The following is a 19,275-nucleotide window of genomic DNA, read 5'->3' on the forward strand; positions in this document are numbered from 1 at the left end:
GATATTTTCAAGCACATGAAACTGTCAAAGTTTGCGAAGAAATATCTGGTTTGGCAAGCCATCTGTACCTGTGGCTTGAAAAGCAGCGCTTTCTTAGCTACCGGGATTGTTAACCAAGAAATTTGCGTGAAAGAGTGTTTGAATAAACGTCTGCTGCCTTTCCTGAAGAAACACCCCAAGTAACCATTAGGCCGTAAAAAATGGCCCTTGGGCAGCCTTATAGTCGAATATATTTAGAACCTGCTTACAAAGCCTGAAAGCTCTATATTCAACTATAGGGCTGCCCAAAAGCCACTTTTGGGGTGTATTTTGGCCGATATACTGCTTGTCAAAATCTGTCAAAATATTTTTCCAGTGGGTACAACCCACTGGTAGAAAGAAACACAAAAAAATCTGAAGTGCATGTTTTGTCTTTTTTTCTCGATCTTTTTTTTCCCATCTACCTCACTCCTTCTTTTCCCGGCTGTTGATTTTTTTGTAGAGTGGAATTTTATTACATAAACATAGGAATCGAACTCTTGACCAATAAGATCTTAACATTCATCACCACCCTGTCCCTTCAACCATTTCACCGATGGACCGACCGTGGTAAATTTGGCATATTTAAATTAAAATTTTGGTTTGATGTCCTTTTGCCTTATTTTATTGATTTTAATTTATAAACATTTTTCATAACAGGCCAGCAAAGGAAGAAAGAAAACTATTAAATGATAAGTAAATGAATGATTTGTTTCTATAAGTATTTCATAAGTTACATACATATATTTCAATATTTTTCCCCGATTCTCCCAGTATTAAACAAAAACACAAATCAACTTTAATTTAATTGCTTGTAAAAAGAAACTAAAAATTTCAGCAGCAGCAGAAAATTCATTTCTTCCCATAAAAATCAGTTTCTCCAGGGTAAAACGGTAGCACACTTTGGAGAAGAATCAGCCACAACCTAAGTTTCCAGCGGACGCGAATCTGTTGGTTTGCACTTAATTTAGTAGAATAACTCCTTCCATTTGGTGTTAGGCAAACAATTTTGACCTGGGAGGTGTTTCATGGTTCATACGGATTTTTAGCAGCTTCGAAGGATCTATCGGCGCCATCGGCTGATCGAAGATTGTGCAGCTTGATCGTGAGCTTTCTGAACTACTTGAAACCCTTTTTTTCATTTCGATTCTTAACGCGAATAGATTCCACGAGTATGTTGGACCGGAAACGGTAACGATTGTTGTTAAGATGGGTTTGCAATATAACCCACTGTTTTTTTTTTCAATGTCATCCTATCAAGCCGGTTACAGGGTTTAAAAATTCTCACTTAGCTTATGTAGGGCTAGAATGTCAATTGAATGTCACAGGGCTTACTGGCATTTGTAACCTACTATATACAGCCAATAGGCACTGAAATGCTGTTTCGTGGCTTTTTAGTGGCTTATGTCAGTGCTCAATGGTTTGCTGGGACGGTTGTTCCGTACTGTTTTGGCTAGATTTGGCATCTTGCCATTACGGTAAAAAGGCCATGGAATGGTACGCCGCCAACAACGTGCAGGTGGTTCCTGTGGTGAACCAGAAGTAACTTTCTGGTTCGTTCCCGTTCGCCGACACATCGCACCCTTCTTCTGGGCAACTGTATTCACCGAAACTAGTTTACAGAATGATCGTTTAATGCGTCCTCGAAAGTATCAACGATTGTACAATTCGCGATTCATGGTGTGTGTTACTATTAAGCTATATGCTACACTAACACTACGCTGCCATCCTATTTCTTTTGACACGTGAACGATAAATTTATGGGTCAACAAATCGTGTACACGAACAGAGATTTTACTTCAATCTGGTTCAAGGACTACTCAATTTTGGAGTCTTGTAGTATAACTCAATCGATAGATCAATATTTTCAATCAGTCTAATGCATCTAAATAGTTCAATTGTGAAACCTCAGCTTATTCTGATAATTTATTCGATATCTTTAAAACATTCCAACATATCCAACTGTACTCTACCACAGTTCCCAAGGGCAAGAACCCTCCCAACACGCCAGAGCTCCGCCCAATTGAGAAATACTGGGCTATTGTCAAGCGGAACCTAAAGAAGACCAAAAAACTGCTAAGGACGTGCAGCAGTTCAAGGCGAACTGGCTTTCTGCGGCGAAGAAGGTGGACAAGGTGGCTGTACAAAATCTTATGGCAGGCGTTAAACGTAAGGCCCGGCAATTCGGATTTGGAAGCCTAACTGAATATTTTTCCTGAATTTTATATGGGAGAGTGGGGAATCATGGGCCAATTTTTTTCGTTGTTTCATAACTTCTTTATTATAAAAGATAAAATGAAAATAAAAAATGGTATGGTTTTCTACATTTTCAAGGTATCATAAGGATTTTTTTTTTAATTTTTAAAAAGTTATTTTCCCCAAATTCTGACTGTTTGAAAAAAAGCAATATTTTTTGGATTTTGCAAAATGGTTGGGAATCGTGGGCCACCAAAACCAAATTGACCAAATAACATGCAAAGTTTATGAGTTGACCCAAAACTGTGATTTTCTAATTCATTTCGTTATTTAAAAGCAATTTCAGTTGATGAAATAAAAAAGAGAGCTGTGTATGATCGCATAGATTCCAAAACCTGGCTCGCGAACGTTTTAGCAAAATTTCTTATATAGATGGACAAAATATTTTTCATAACTCTTCATTTGGCTTAAGAAAACTTTGCAGATAGGTAAAACGTATTTTAAGTTCTGAATGTGTATAAAAACATAAAAATATAGGTGATTCAAGATGTGTGGCCCACGATTCCCCACAAGCTATGATTTGCAAATTGGTTGCGTTTGTGTGACTTATTGATGTTTCATCAAAAATTCCTTTTCCACGTGAAAGATCATGACAAAACTAAGATCATAAGGGTATGAGCATATTTTTGTTATGCACTTTAGGTTCCCCATCGATGAAATTAGCAGGTGTTTTTTTAATTCAGTAAGTAAATTTTTCTAACTTTTTTTAGCTTGATAAATAAAAGAAGCATACGACGCGTATTTCATTCAACAATATATAGGAATATATGCTCACGCAAAGCGACGGCGATGACAGTTGGTTTGAGATTTTTATCTCAACACACATCTGAGAAATTAAAAGTGGCCCACGTTTCCCCATGGCCCACGATACCCCACTCTCCCCTACTAATTAAACTTGAAAAAGAAATTTAATTTGATTTTTTAAATAAACGATTTCACCGATTTACACGCGTTTCCCCTTGACCAAATTTTGACCTTATCACCCTTTAATAATGTGATTGAATTTCTTAATAATTTTTTGAAATGCTCTATTTGTGGAATAAAGATTCACGATTTAAACATTCTATAATAGGTTATATAACTATGCCTGATGTTAGAAATATTGTGTAATAAGAAAGTTCTCCTTTACGAGTCATTTTAATTGGTAAGGGTAGTTGGTATATTCAATTCGCCGGTCCTTCTAATTTTAAATAATTTCGTTTATGGAGAAGCATTTTGATCGCTTAAGAACGACAAATTTGCATAGCATCGCAGCCTTCATAGTTGGTTCTGCGTACCGTGGCATAAGATCGATAAACCGCAGAGGGTGAAAATGTTTGCCAAACATCGAGCAGCCATTGGCTTTTTTTAGTTGATTCTCCAATTGACGTTAAAAGATATTTTCGCTGAATAATTTTTCCATATCAAGATGATTACGGGCCGAACAGCAGGTTCCTAATGAATTTTGTAGGCCTTCTTACAGCCAGATTGCTGATTAAAATCAAAACTACGATATTTTTGAAGCGTTTTTTCAACCAAATAATTTATGTTGAGTAGTTTTCAGTTTCCCAGCTATATTAATTTTCAAGTGTTAGAAAAATGTTGTGTCCTGAATTCTTTACTCCAGGAAAATAAAATCAAACTGTTGTACACTTCTTTTGAAACCCGAGATTTATGACCTTTACCTGTATTGCACTCATGTTTAACTGGTTTCTAAAGCATGGATCACTACAAATCTGGACGCACTATTTATTTTACCATAGTGCTCCTAGTTGTCGGATCTGGAATGTTTTGGCAGCACTTTGTAGAGGAATGTTTCTTATATTAGTGCTGAAAATTTCATTACGATTCGTTTTGTTTCAAAAAAGTTACACGTGATGGAAGCCGCGAGATGAAAATAAATTTTGAACACCCACGTCAAAAACCCGACGTGGTCGGGTTCAAAAATCTCGAAATCGTTAAAAATGGTCAAATCAACCGTGTGTAGCGTTCTCAAACGTTTCCGTGAGATGAGTACTATAGATCGGCAGGTTCATACCAAGCGTCAGAGTGGAATTAAGGATCGGAAAGTGCATTTGAAGGTGTTGAGAACGATCAAGGAAAACACAGGGTAGTCGGACTATGACATTGCCAAGAAATTCAACGCCGACCGGTGCACCGTCAGCAGAATTCGTCTACGCGAAGGAATACGATCCTATCGGACCAGTAAGCAACCAAACCGGACATTGAAGCAGAATTTAGTAGCCAAAGGACGTGCCCGCAAGTTATACAAGAAGATTCCAACGAAGTTCGACGGATGCATCCTCATGGATGACGAAACGTACGTGAAGATGGATTTTGGGCAGCTTTCTGGCCAAAAATTATGTAAAGCCACTGCAGTGGTGCACTGCACTGGTCATGGTGATGTCCCCGGCAACTTCAAATTCGTTTTTGCTGATAAGTTTGCAAGAAAGTGTTTGATCTGGCAAGGTATTTGCAGCTGCGGACGAAAAATTCCGGGTGTTGTGAAAAACAAGACCATGGACTCCGAAATTTACAAGGAGGAATGCCTGAAAAACTTTTTTTTTTCGTACATTAGATCTCACAAAGGACTAGTTAAGTTTTCGCCAGATTTGGCAAGCTGCCACTACAGCTAGGAGGTTCTACAGTGGTATTGGGCCAACGGGTGGATTTTGTCGAAAAGGACATCAACCCACCCAACTGCCCTTAATTCCACTCTATCGAAAAATTTTGCGCAATTGTCAAGCAGAAGATGAAGAAGAATGGTAGGACGACTCGGGAAGCAACGGAGATGAAGAGATTGTGGAACAAAATGGCCGCTGAGGTCAGCGAATAGGGTGTTCAAACTATAATGAGTGATACTCAACCAAAAGTTCGAAAATTCATCAAAACAACATCGGAATAATTTTTTTTTTATTTTTCCTTTAAATGGCAATAAAAACCCTACATTTCAAGTACAAAACATTTTTATTTCGTTTATATAGCTCCGAGATAGACCCGTTTTAATGCGTTCAGATTTGTAGTGATCCATGCTTTAATTCCAATTTATGTTTTGTGAGCCTACTTGGTTGAATAATTCTACTGAATCAAAACATTTCTTAAACCGTGGTTGAATTAAAAGAAATATTTCGATTGCTTTGATCTTTCGGATGATGTTTATTATGTTTGTTTTCAGGATTCTGGTTAATACATTGCCACTTCGAGTGGCACTTGGCAGACGGAATGGGACTGGTGCTGCAAGTAGGCGAAACCGACCAGATGCTGAAGGCCCCGGACGATTTCCCTCGCTGCGCCGATTTCAAAACCAAAGTGAAGGGTTTGGATTAATCGCCCTCTTGGTATAGGATTTTGAAAATAAGTTTAATTTTCATTTGTGATATACTCGATCTAAGCAGTTTTCGGCTTAAGGCATTCGGTGCGGATAATAAAGCAGAAAAACGGTTCTAGGAACAAGTGAATCCCATTTCCCAAAGTACCAATAAACTCCGAACGAATTGCATCCATAAACAATAACCATAATTGCAACACCATGATTATGGCAGATGTGTTCTATTTACAGTTAACAGCTGCAAGATTACTGGATTACATTCCAGTGAATCAATTCTTCTTCAGCCTTTCGAAAAGTTTTTCTTTCGTTCAAACAGACTCCCCCGAGAATTCTCACAGACTGGTCCTGCTGCAAAGATCTGCGCGTCAAAACATCAAATCTCACATTATGACACCCTCCGGAGTAGCAAGATTTTTACAGCAGCCGAAAGCAAAGTGTTTTGAATTTTAACTGGATTCATCCATGTAAACCGCAAACAAACGTACGCCCTCGATTTTCGTAGAGGGTTCCGGCTTTCCGAGTTTAACGACGACAGAACACGTTAGATCAGAACGGAAGCGAAAGCCCACGTTTTCTCACTTAGAGCTTGGATCCCTTCGGTTTTAATTGACAGGGCGAATCTAATTTGCCCTGTATTCCATTTCAGCCAACCAACAAACCCTCCTGGCGGTTAAACGGCCTGGCTGCTGGTTTGCTTTTATGACTTTTCCCGCACCCCAAAACGTGGAAAGGAAGCAAGGAATGGATGCAGGACATAAACCAGAGAGCAACCACGGACCACCACCATCATCATCATCATCATCATTGAGCAACAACACCCTACAGAAAAGACGGATGCAAAAAGGGTACGATTGGGATAAGGGTAGAGATGTTATTATTGGAACGACACTTGTTGAGAGATGTTCCAAGAAGGTTCTGTCGCTAAAGAAGCTGATGGCTTTTGGTTGATATTTGATTTAAGATTATTGTAGCGAATTTTTTTAAATTCTTCTTCTAGAACCCCAAGGTCTATGATATGGAATAAATTTTTTTTATCTGGGATGCTGCTAACAGTTTCCGAAAACACATTTTTCTTTTGCAAGAAAGTAAAACTAGGGCAGAAGGGCATTCATATATCGCATATTTCACGTGCTTCTACCGCTTAGAAAGGAGATGTTATTTGGAAGCGAATCGAAAAAATCACACTGCACAATGGGAAAATTTTGACATACCACACTGCATAGCCGTAGGAACGGAGAGGAGGTGAGGGGGGGGGGGGGGGGTTGAGGGTTCAAAAATGCCAAGCAAATCGTTTTCAACTCAAAGTTACAAATTCCTACTCAAATTTTGCTCATCGTTACGTAGCGAATTTGTTAAACTTGTAAACGTCAACAGCTTCAAAGCCGCAGTTCGTGGCATAGAGGATAGCCTTCAAGTATTCCAAGCCAGCAGGCATGAAATCAAATTCCGGTCACGACATACATATTAGAACACTTTCTGCGGGTTGGTGGTTTCAGTATTTGTAAGATGCTAGCCATTATATCTTCGAAAGATGTACGACTAGAGTTAGGAAAAAAAGAAATTCTTGGAGGAAACCTAAAGTTGCATCGAGATTCTATATGTGGTTGTCTTTGTTTTTTTTAACATGATTAAAGCTGTTATGTATCTATTGCTCTTATAAATAATCTGAGAGAGATTTCTTAAGATCCGTATTGAATATTCATGAAATAATTAAAATAATATCATATAGAATGTTATTTAAACTCATTTTCGTATATCAGCACGGTCATGCATATTCTTTATCGTATTTAAATGCATTGCATGATTTTATTACGACAAGAAGAGAGACTCATATTTATGTTCATATGAACTCAACCTCAGTGTACGAAAATTCGCAAAAAAAATCCGTAAACGACCGATATACGATGATCAGCCGTGATTGACAGATTTTGTCGTGCTATGCATAAAATAATTCGAAATTAAGATTTTTCTTAACATGAAATACGATTTATATTATCATAACAACCAGGTGTTAGATCTCAGCAGAAAGTACGTGTTTCTATCAAACAAGATTGCTAAAATGAGAGATTATATTTTAAAAAGAAAAAAATATAAAATTTCGGAAGAGTGGTACCTACAGACAGTCGATTAGTTTAGCGATACAAAAGTAGGCTAAGGTATCTGCTGGTAATAAAAGTTCTTCCTAGAGTGTTCACATTCAGCGCGGCGGTGAAACATTTCTACCCGAAATCCAGGCCGATGCTGTATCTAATGTCGTACCTGTTTGTAAGCACACTGGATTCTTTTTTTAAACGATTGTTGTGTAGGTGCAAAAAACGAAATCGTTTAAAAGAAGTTTGAACACAATTCTGAAGTGATTTGAGTGTGATCGGGAAGCTCAAAGATTTGTTTTGGATTGATTTGTTTTAAGTTTTGAGCCACGGTTGTTCCGGAACTTCCGCAGAGTCTCTAAGTGGCTATTCCGGCCAATGTTTCTATCGGGAAGCAACGTTCGAATCTATTTACCACCCAAGAGTGGTTTGGGAAAAAAGCGGGAATGTCTAGAACCTGTTTTCGAAATCGTCTTATTTCGAGAAAATCGAAATATAAACCGTGTAAAATAAGATAGGACTTGTAAACTGAAAAACAGAAAATAAACTCGCAACTCTGCTTGCCACTTGGAGATATATGCTATACAATCGTATATAACTTAAGCTTGCCAGATTGCCTAGTTTTATCCGGGTTTGCCCGGATATTTGATGCAAAATTTCGAGAAAGTCCGGCCCGGCCCGGTTGCCCGGATATCGTGAAAAAAGTCCGGATATTGCCCGGATTTTTTCACAATTTTCACAAAGAAACCAAAAAAAAATCAAAGATTTAGAGTAAGTTTTAGCAAAATCGATTAACAGTATAGAAATTTTCAACGGTTGTTTCAAATTATTTCGCTGATTTACTTTTATAAACCTTTAAATATTTAAGTGCTCGAAAAAGTTTTTGGAAGTCTTCAATTACATCAATAAAATATTAATTTAATTTTTTTTGCATTTTTCTTTGCTTTTATATATAATAACACCTAAATTTTGCCCGGTTTTTGCCCGGTTTTTGGATTTGAAAAATTGAAATCCATGCCCGGATTTTGCCAGGTTTTTTTGAAAAAATGCCCGGAATTGCTAGGCCCGGATGGGAGTGGAAAAAATTCTGGCAACCTTAATATAACTGCATTGATTTGTAATAATGTGCATGAAATCGTATACCTTTGCAAATTTATTTGCATATCTGATTTTCGTAAAACGTATTGCCATCAAAATCGTAAAAGAATACAAATAAGTCAATGAAATCGTTTATGATAATGAGACATCGATGATTGCAATCGTATTTAAGGAGGCTTCATAATATACGATTTGCTTTTGGTTTAATGCCTTTGAAGCAAATCTCCTTGAATTTATATATTCCAGATAGCGTCGAAGCACCATCATGAGCTGCAGATCGTATCGTCAGGGGATCAAGTCCAGGTACTACAATAACTTATATAAACTTGAATTTAACAGCAAAAAACGCATTTCTTTGAAATAATCTTGTTTTTATTCAACTGACGGAAAATGAGAGTCCTGCACTCAAGTCGCAGAAGACGACCAAATAAGGCATCAAACTTTCCATGTTGTTACGAAAAGTGTCTTATATATAGATATTCCCAATCGCATATTGAGCGAAGACCTACAATATAACAACCTCAATCATCTATATGATAATGTAAACTGTCATAGTATATTCCAAAAAGAATCAGAGTAGTCGTAAATGATTCGCATGACAAATCGTGCAAATCGTAATCCAATATAATCCAAATTAAAATATATGTTGTTATGTACCTATATGGTCTCCAAAATGATACGTACATATGTACTGGTTTTGCAGCATTATATACGATATGTTTACACGTATTAGCACATATATAAGCACGTATATTTGTGTTGCAAATTCGAAATACCTACCAAATGGTTGTCTGGGTCATGGCCTTAGGAACGGGGGGGGGGGGGTTTGGGGGTTAAACCCCCCCCATGAAGATCCAAAAAAGCAAGCGAAGTATTATTCTCTACACTCAAAATTTTAAATTCTGAACCAAATTATGATAAAAGAGTAAGGTTAATCAAGAGTAACAATCTAGACTAAAAACTAATGCTCAAACCTCAAAAACCCATCCCAAGTTCAAAATTCTGCTACACTTTTTCAAAGTTTTCTAAAATATCAATAGAAACTCAGGTCTGAATGTTTAATTTCAAATTAAATTAAACCTATTTCGGAGGTTTCGATTCCATACCTCTCGTAACCAAAATTCTATTCCAATTTTCGAATTTCGGATTCTGTATCCAGTTCAGGATTCTTGATTTTCAGTTCAAATAATCATAAGAAATTAGAAATGAAAGCTGCTTTGAAATCCTGGTTCAAATTTAGTTTTTCAATCATGTTTTTCGAGATCAAATGCATATTCAATAATTTGATAATAGTTTTCCGAATATGAAAAAAGGAAAAAAATATTCAAATGCGAAGTTCTTAAACTTAATTCTTACAAAAAATTAAAACATTTAAAGCTTCGATATGACAATCCAAAATTGAAAACTTAGATTGAGATCATTTGAAATTCATATTTTAATTCAGATTCACAATACAGATTTAAAATAAATAATTAAAATACTTAATTTAGATTAAACCAGAACAACAGAATTTAAATAATAGATTCATGAATTAGTGCTCAAAAACTTGGCTCATAAAATTCTGATCTAGTATAAGATTCGCAAATCATGTTTTTTGTACATTTCAGAAATCGTATGAAAACTCGGATACAGATTCAAATCGCAATTTTTGAATTCAGGTTCAGAACTCAGATTCAGAATGCAGATTCAAAATTCAGAAAAAGATTTAGCTTTTAAATAAATTTTATAATCAACATAAAAGGTTGAGGAATTCAAAAGATCATGAACTTAAGTTTGCTTGTTAATTTGATTTCCAGATTTCAAATTTTCAATCAAAATTCGATTTAAACACAATTCAGCTGGAAATCACAAATAAAAAGTAGAATTTCAGTTTTTTGTTTTATGCGAAAAATCCAAATATTATTTTAAAAATCATCAACAGGATTTTCACTATGCAATTGATTCTTTATGAAAAATATTGTCTGTTAAAGAATCATGTACCTGATCTTCACAAAAACAAAAATCTGCCGAAAGTTTTATATTTTATCGATGTATAGTTTAACATTATTAACACATAAACACACACCAAAATTTGGCTTTTTCTATTCCAAAAATCAATAGACAAAAAACTGTTAATTTAATTAATTTAAGTAACGGGAAGTGTTGTGTTAAATTTTGTAAAATGAGGTTTCATTATTCAATTCATAAGATTTGAACTTTCCTTTGTAATGGAGCATATTAGCAGCATGCGATAAACGAGATATCTCTTTGGTGCGCAATGTGTTTATTTTCAAATCTTTTTTAAAGCCAAATTGCAAATTAAAATCATTAATTTGGTTGAAGTTTATCCCAAGCAAATTTGATCCGAAAATCTGAAAATTTTAATCTTATACTTTTTTTTAAATTTGATTTATTTTTATCAATGTTAAAAATCTTTGAATTTATAAAATAGTTTTGAAGATTGGGCATGATTGATTTGAGTGTAGAATAAGCTTTTTTTAAGAAATGGAAGGCTCTCCTACCAGACTCGTAAACAAATTCGAAGATTTTAACCCTACATGAAGCAAATTAAGCTCACCTTTTAGGTTAAGGACCAATTTTCTAAAGTTTCGATTTTATATGAAAACTTTTAATGTAAAAGTACTTAAAAATGATCCATCATATAGTCACAAACATAATTTATTTTAAATTTTTATTGTATTCGTACATTGTTGGTAAAAAAATCATTGGGGTAAAAATCAGTCACCAAAACCACCCCCCCCCCCCCCCCATGAGTCGGTTCTTTCTACGGCTATGGTCTGCTGCTGAGCTGGATCGGTTTTGACTAGTTTCCAGTAGACCCCAAATTCTACTTACGATTCAACGAAGCTATTGCCAACCCCTTACATAAATTTGATACCTGAAATCGATTATTCGTCCCTGAAAACTTCCATGTTCCAATAGACTGAGTCGATTTGGGGTCATTTTTGAATTTCTCAAACCCTGGGGTCTAAAAAGCTTTGTCTTGGTCCAAAACTCATCCATGATTTTTTGCAGAATTTTTAAGTAACGTTATATGAGTAAATTTGAACTTTTAGGTTTGTATGGGAAAATTAAATATTTTGTACTGAAAAATCAACATCATTTTTGTTTTTTCTGTGGACCCGAACCAGCTGACAGTTTTTTGTGCCAATTTATAAAATTCCGAAATGAAATTTCCCGCTTAACAACTTTGTAGAAGACCGTAACTTCGTATCTTATTAGGCAAAAAAGTTATTAACTGTTTTACAGAGGTATGTCTTTTCGCATCGATAAACAAAAAATATAATTGACATCCCTGCTGGGTGCCTGGCGAGGTGTTGCATGGCTACTTTTCATGCTACACTTCGGGAGACTCCAGGAGTGATGTCAATTGAATTTATTGTTAATCAATGCGAAAAGACATACCTCTGTTAAACAGCTAATAACTTTTTTGCCTAATGAGATACGAAATTATGATATTGTACAAAGTTGTTCAGCGGAAAATTTCCTTTCAGAATTTTATAAATTGGCACAAAAACTGTCAGCTGGCTCGGTTTCACAGAAAAAACAAAAATGATGTTGATTTTTCAGTACAAAATATTCAATTTTCCCCTACAAACCTAAAAGTTCATTCATGGATGTGCTTTGGACCAAGACGAAGCATTTTAGACCCCAGGGTTTGAAAAATTCAAAAATGACCTCAAATCGACTCAGTCTAATGTACTTACTTACTTACTTAATGATCCCGCGCCGATCCTCCGGTGCATAGGGCCGTGGTAAAAGACCTCCACTGTTGACGATCCGGAGCCAGCGTCTTCACCTGGTCCCAGTCAAGATTCTCGTCGACAGTTCGGATTTCAGCGGCTAGGCTTCCCCGCCACGAATTTCTGGGTCTGCCTCTTCTTCGATGACCTTCTGGATTCCAACCTAGCGCCTCTCTGCAAATCTCGTTTTCATCTCTTCGCAGCGTGTGCCCAATCCATCTCCACTTACGTTCCCGAATTTCGATTTCTAGCGCCTTTTGATGACACCGGCGATGTAGTTCCTCATTTGAGATCCAGTTGCCAGGCCACCAAGCGCGGATGATATTCCGCAGGCAGCGGTTTACAAATACTTGCAGTTTTCGCGTCGTCACCGCATATGTGCACCAAGTTTCGCACCCGTACAGCAATACGGATTTGACGTTTGAGTTGAAGATTCGGATTTTTGTTCGTAGAGAGATCTGGCGTGACCGCCAGATGTTTCGGAGACTCGCAAACGCAAATCGGGCCTTTCTGATCCGTGTTTCGATGTCTTTTCTGGTACCACCATCAGGCGTAATCTGATTACCAAGATACTGGAAGCACTCCACTTTCTCCATTTGTTGCCCAGCTACCACGAAACTGAAGGGATTTTCTGTGTTGATCTCCATCGACTTGGTCTTTACGACATTGACTTTGAGACCTGCTGCCTTGGAACTTTCGGTGAGGTCGTCGAGTTTGCTCTGCATGTCCGGTTGTGTTTGGGCGAGCAAAACAATATCGTCAGCCAGGTCAAGGTCGTTCAGTTGCTCCATTGTTGAAGGATTCCACGGCAATCCTCGGTTCGGTGCACAGTCAATCGATCCAATCAGAATGTCATCCATTACGATTAGAAAAAGTAGCGGTGATAGAATACATCCTTGTCTCACTCCAGCAGTTACCGGGATTGGTTCGGACAAGACACCGTCGTGCAAGACCTTGCACGAAAATGCCTCATACTGTGCTTCGATGAGATGGACTAGTTTCTCTGGGACCCCTCGTCGCCTTAGAGCCGCCCAGATGTTTTCATGGTTAAGTCGGTCGAATGCTTTTTCGAAATCAACGAACACCAGCAGAAGAGAGTCCTGGAATTCGTTGATTTGTTCCAGTATGATTCGTAGCGTTGTGATGTGGTCCACACATGATCGTCGAGATCGGAATCCAGCTTGTTGCCGTCGGAGTGTAGCGTCTATTTTCTCCTGGATCCTGTTCAGAATCACTTTGCAGAGTACTTTGAGGGTTGTACAGATCAACGTTATGCCTCGCCAGTTACCGCACTCTGTCAGGTCTCCTTTCTTCGGGACCTTTACGAGGATACCCCGCATCCAGTCGGCCGGGAATGTTGCAGTATCCCAGATGTCAGCGAAAAGACGGTGCAACATTTGTGCTGATAGGGCAGGGTCGGCTTTCAGCATTTCAGCAGGGATGCAATCGATCCCAGGTGCTTTGTTGGATTTCATGTTTTTGATTGCCGCTTCTATTTCAGCCAGCGAGGGCGCTTCCGAGTTGACGCCATTTATGCGACTTACTGTTGGCGCTTCGAGCTGCGGGTTTTGTTGGCCATCGCTGTTCGTGACTCGGAAGAGTTGTTCGAAGTGCTCAGTCCATCGTTTGAGCTGATCTGTTCGATCGGTCAATAACTGACCTGCTCGGTCTTTTAGCGGCATTCTTGCATTAGTCCTTGCGCCACTGAGGCGGCGAGAAATGTCATAAAGTAATCAGATATCTCCATTGGCGGCGGCTCTTTCCCCCTCTTCGGCTAGGGAGTTTGTCCAGGCTCTCTTGTCTCGTCTACAAGCTCGTTTAACTGCCTTTTCCAGCTCCGCATATCGTAAGCGGGCGGCTGCTTTGGCTGACCCGGTACATGCATGCTCAATTCCGACTTTCGCCTTTCTCCGATCATCGACCATCCTCCAAGTCTAATGTGCCAATTTTTATTTATATCCATTGTATAATAACATCAATATCGCAGAAATAGTGATAAGCATGGCCCAAAATTTGAAAGTTAGAATCAATGTTCATTCCTAAAAACTTCCGTGTACCATTTTCCATCTGAATCCGGCGTATAATAACGTCAATATCGCTAAAACAGAGAACAGGTTTAATGGACGACCCCTTTTTTGCCGACCCCTGCCTCCCTGAGGACTCCCGTGTGCCAATTATCATCTCAATCCAATGTATAATTACATCAATATCACAAAAACAGAGAATAGTTAATATGGCCGACCCCTTTTGTCGGCTCTTTTCACAAAATTTGATACCTTGAATCGATTGCTCGTTCCTCAAAACTTCCATGTGCAAATTTTCATCTCAATCTAATGTAAAATATCGTCAATATCACTAAAACAGTATTTGTGTTGTATGGACGACCCCTTACACTAAATCTGATACCTGGAATCAAATCTTACCCCAAGAACACCCATGTGCAATTTCATCACAATCCGGTGTAAAAGAACGCGAATGTCCTAATTAGAGTGTCCTAACCGGGATTTCCCGGGAATTATAAATATTCGGGAAACCCCGAATCCCGGGAAACGCTCAAAAAATCCCGGGAATTCCCGGAACCATTAAAGTGTGCTTTACACGATCTAAATTGGAAAAATAAATCAGATTGAGCAAGGAATATGATAGTTCTACCATGATGGCTTAGTCTTAAATATTATTTTTTCTTGAATCTGGTTAATAAACATTGAATTTGATAAAAAGTGTTATTCCGATGAAAAACTTAGTGTAAAAGGGAAAAAAGACAAACAATCTATCAAACCAAACAATTCCGATAATGAAACGCTACGGGAAGAATCTAAATGTTCTATTTTGCAACACTCATCATTTAGAACTTCCGTTTCGGATACTGTTGACAGTAGCAAAATCTTCAGCAAATAAATGACATGATTTGAAAGAAATGGATAATTTTCTGAAAATTTGCTATATTTGATGAATAACCTGAAGTCTAGCTGACCAACTTCTATCGATAGTGAAAAATCTTTCTCAATTATTCCAAATTTTTGCAGCTAGAATCAGACCTGTTTGTCGGTTAAAGTACTAAGTTTGAAATGTTTTGCAATACTATTGCCTTAATTTAAAAAATACCTTGTCGATAATATATCGTACGCAGTAGATGTTTAAGATCTTCATTTACAATTTTTCCCGGGATCCCGGGAATTCCTGGGAAAAGGATCGTCAGATTTCCCGATTCCCGGGAACGCTTAAATGGCCGGGAAATGGACACTCTAGTCCTTATGAGCACCAATGTCAAATTTCAGCTCTATCGGTCTTAAGGCGGCTGAGCCTATTGAAGACAAACACAAAAACGAACAAACAAACACAGCAGACGGAAACTTCTGATTATCTATATTGATAGATAGATTAGAGTCAGTTTGGAAAACAAACCAGAAGAATATTTGTATAAATCATGAAATATGATATAAATCATGAAATAAATAACGGGTGTCCACAATGAAATTGCCACACACAAAATTGATTCGCAAAAATCAAGTTTCCATCAGATTGCCATCAAATTTTCAGGGATTGAAAAATAACTATTAAACTTCATTTTACCAATTTATTCGTATTTAATTTACAGTCCATAAGCAAATGTCCGCACCTTGGCCTTAATCTTGGTTATAAGATTCTGCACCGTTTTTTGCATGTAAACCCATACTTTCTTCAGTTCCTCGACTGTCTTTTTTACTTTAGGTCGTTTTAGAAGGTGGTGCTTCATAATCGTCCAGTACTTATCGATGGGACGAAGCTCCAGAGTATTGGGAGGGTTGAATATTTTCGGCACGAAATTGACCTTATTATCCGCATACCACTTCAGCACGTCCTTGGAGTAGTGGCATGAGATCAAATCCGGCCAGAAGATTGTTGGGACATTGTGGGCCTTCAGGAGGGGAAGCACTCGCTTCTGAAGGCACTCTTTCATGTATGTACACCTGTTCGTTCATTCATCGTGTCGTGGGTTACGCGAAAGGTGCACTCCGCTTCCCGCATCTTCTGACTGCGGACATGCTCCGGAACGCTGAACTTATCCTTGGCCTTGAAAAACAGGTTACCGGGGATCTGTTTGAAGTCGGCCTCCACATATGATTCGTCGTCTATGATGCAGAATTCAACTTATGTCAGCATGTTGAGGTATAACTTCCTGGCACGGGTTTTGGCGGACTTGTTCTGCTTCTCGTCGCAATTATGGGCCTATTGTACCTTGACGTTCGAAGCCCAGCCTTAGTTTTGGTCTTCTAGACAAAATTTCGGCTTGGGCGCAGCTTCTTAGTCACATCCCGAACGGAAGCGTTCGGGTTTCGATTGAAGGCCCCAACTACGCGGTTGTGATTTCTGGTGTTGTACGGAGTACTTTTTCCTTCCCTTCTGGCCTTCCGATCGGTAGTCAATCGTTTCTCGAACCGCTTAATCACTCGTGACACCGTGGAATTCGCAATTCCCAACGTTTTAGCGATGAAACGATGCGAGAGATCCTTGTTCTCGTGATGAATGCGCAAGATTTTATTACGCACGAGCTGTTCTTTCGACTCCATTTCCGCGAGTTTTGATCACAGAACATTAAAACTTGAAAGATGTAAACAATGCACTATGAACTAAATCCACCCAAATTTTCATTAAATTATACCCAAGGTTTAAAAAGTTAGAGCAATTTCATAGTGTGGCAATTTCAAAGTGTGGCAATTTCACCGTGGACACCCTTTAAGAGCTATTTCGCATGCCTAAATAAGCCTCTACCTCAATATGTCCCTGTTTGCCTAGGTGAATTTATTACTGTTCAGTGATTTGATTTTTATTTTGTATTTTGGTCAAATTTACATCGCATAGGAATTCTAGAAGGATAGAAGATGGAGCCAGTTTAATTAGGCTGGAACGAATATCAACTTCTTCTTATGTCGCCCCTTAGCCCCCCCTACCCCCCGCCCCCCCTTGAATATAGGTTTTGTGCAATAATATAGTGTGCAATTTTGTTGCACACAAGCTTTCATGCTTTACTATTCAGAGCTTCTAATTCACACTAAATTTCATTCCGAATTCAGAGCCCTATCTTAACCAATTCCACCGTACGTAGCCGCTCAAACTTTAACTAGGAACGCCCGTCTTCTAATGTGGAGAACCTTTGTGCAAGCATAGAACGGGTACCAGACTGAAACCATCCCCAGGGAAATCGGAACATGTTCGTTCGCAAAGTCGGACGCTGCTAAATATTAGCAAGAAAAAATGACGGCGACGGGACCTAACATTAGGTAGGTACCAACTTTGAGAAATTACGCATTTCAAATTAGACAGCCCAGCCTCCAGTGTGTAGTGAGCTAAAGTAGCTAGAATCACACCAACGGCACTTCTGTAACTATCATGATCATCATCATCATCATCCGGCATCATCCTTGTTATAATCATCATGGGCACCATCATCATCGTCGTCGTCCTCGTTATCTGTCAAATCCAGGGCAGCACTCGTCGAAAAAGCTGAAGCTAGAGAAGGTAAGTTTAAAGTAGGTAAGCAGATGAGTGCACAGTTTCGTTGCTAAGAAGCCATCATGAAAGTGAGCGTTGTGCTACTTAATGAGACAAAGAGGCAACCCACAGTGTTAACATGACGGATACAGAGAATTTTTTTTATTTCTCATTTTGATACTTTAATTGTGGAGTGTTTTGGGATGATAAAATGGTTTTATGGTTGAAACATCTTCCGAATTTATTACCTAGCAAACTTAAATAGCAACGTGTTATATCACAAGGTAAAATGAACACTTTCCCATTTTCGTTTCGTGCTCCTAATCCAATCCCTTAATCTTGGATTTGAAATCGGTGCAGCGAGGAAAATCTGCCGGAGCTTTTAGCATCTGATCGATTTCACCAACCTGTAGCACCAGTTGCATCCCATCGGCCATATGCCACTCGAAGTGGCAATGCATTAGCCAGAACCCTGAAACAAAAAATGGATTAGAAAATATTAAAAAAAAAACTTAATAACTAGGTTGTGATAGTTTTTTCATTCATTTTCCAATAGGTTTTGATTAAGAACAAATAATTTATCTTTAACGTTTGTTACGTTGGTTCTTCTCGGTAGTCATACATTATTGGACTATAGTAAACAAAGAGGCGCAATCCCTTCCAAAATAATACATTTGGTGACCATGCAATGTTGCCTCAAAATTTCCATTACTGAAACTTCTCGTGACTGTTGTTTTGGGTGAACGCACAAAGTTGATTATTTACTTTTTTGAATCTGATAAGAAATAACTAAGCAATGGTTTGAACATCCAATTTGTAAGCATTATCTGTAAAATGAAAAGAAAAAAATTACTGATGCAAAAATTTAAATTCAAATAATAACAATACTTCCGCTTTCACAAATGGGAAATTTTCAGAATGACAAGCCTTTTGTTCAATTTCAATGGTAATGACAGAAAGTCGAAAATTCTAATCGGAACCAGGCTTCCGAAAAGTACTGGCGAACGACAGTACTCTTGCAAACGTCGCACATGCACCTCGATGAAAGCTTCCCGAATATTTCTTCCCCGACAGTTTTAAAAGGAGCGGTCGTGCGATGTACAGCGACAGCTTGTTTTACCTCATGCGGGAGTTTGCTCGTGGGTATGAAAGTTTTTTAAGCTTCGTGACAGTTTTGGGAAAATCTTCGTGACAGTTTTCAATGCGTTGAATTTCGCATGACAGTACTACTTACTCCGTCTGACTGCAGCCGAGATTCGCTCGGGCCGAGTTAATTTCAAACGAACGTATG

The 19,275-nt window shown here is 38.2% G+C and overlaps 2 protein-coding genes across 3 annotated transcripts in view; one reads left to right on the forward strand and one right to left on the reverse strand.

Annotated features, from left to right (window-relative positions):
* Positions 1–5,817, forward strand: part of LOC129746164 (uncharacterized) — a 48,492-nt gene extending 42,675 nt beyond the window's left edge. The window contains exon 7 of one of the 2 annotated variants that reach the window (XM_055739682.1): positions 5,429–5,817. In XM_055739682.1, the coding sequence (XP_055595657.1) occupies positions 5,429–5,580 (152 nt within the window). In that variant the 3' untranslated portion in view covers positions 5,581–5,817. The remainder of the gene's footprint in view (positions 1–5,428) is intronic. The other variant, XM_055739683.1, reaches the window with a different exon arrangement.
* Positions 5,818–18,304: 12,487 nt separating this feature from the next.
* The window catches only part of LOC129742118 (uncharacterized), a 32,485-nt gene continuing 31,514 nt past the window's right edge, over positions 18,305–19,275 (reverse strand). Inside the window, exon 7 of the mRNA XM_055733964.1 lies at positions 18,305–18,456. Within this exon, the coding sequence (XP_055589939.1) occupies positions 18,305–18,456 (152 nt within the window). The remainder of the gene's footprint in view (positions 18,457–19,275) is intronic.

The sequence above is a fragment of the Uranotaenia lowii genome, chromosome 2, assembly GCF_029784155.1.
Source record: "Uranotaenia lowii strain MFRU-FL chromosome 2, ASM2978415v1, whole genome shotgun sequence".
In the NCBI taxonomy this organism is placed as follows: domain Eukaryota; kingdom Metazoa; phylum Arthropoda; class Insecta; order Diptera; family Culicidae; genus Uranotaenia; species Uranotaenia lowii.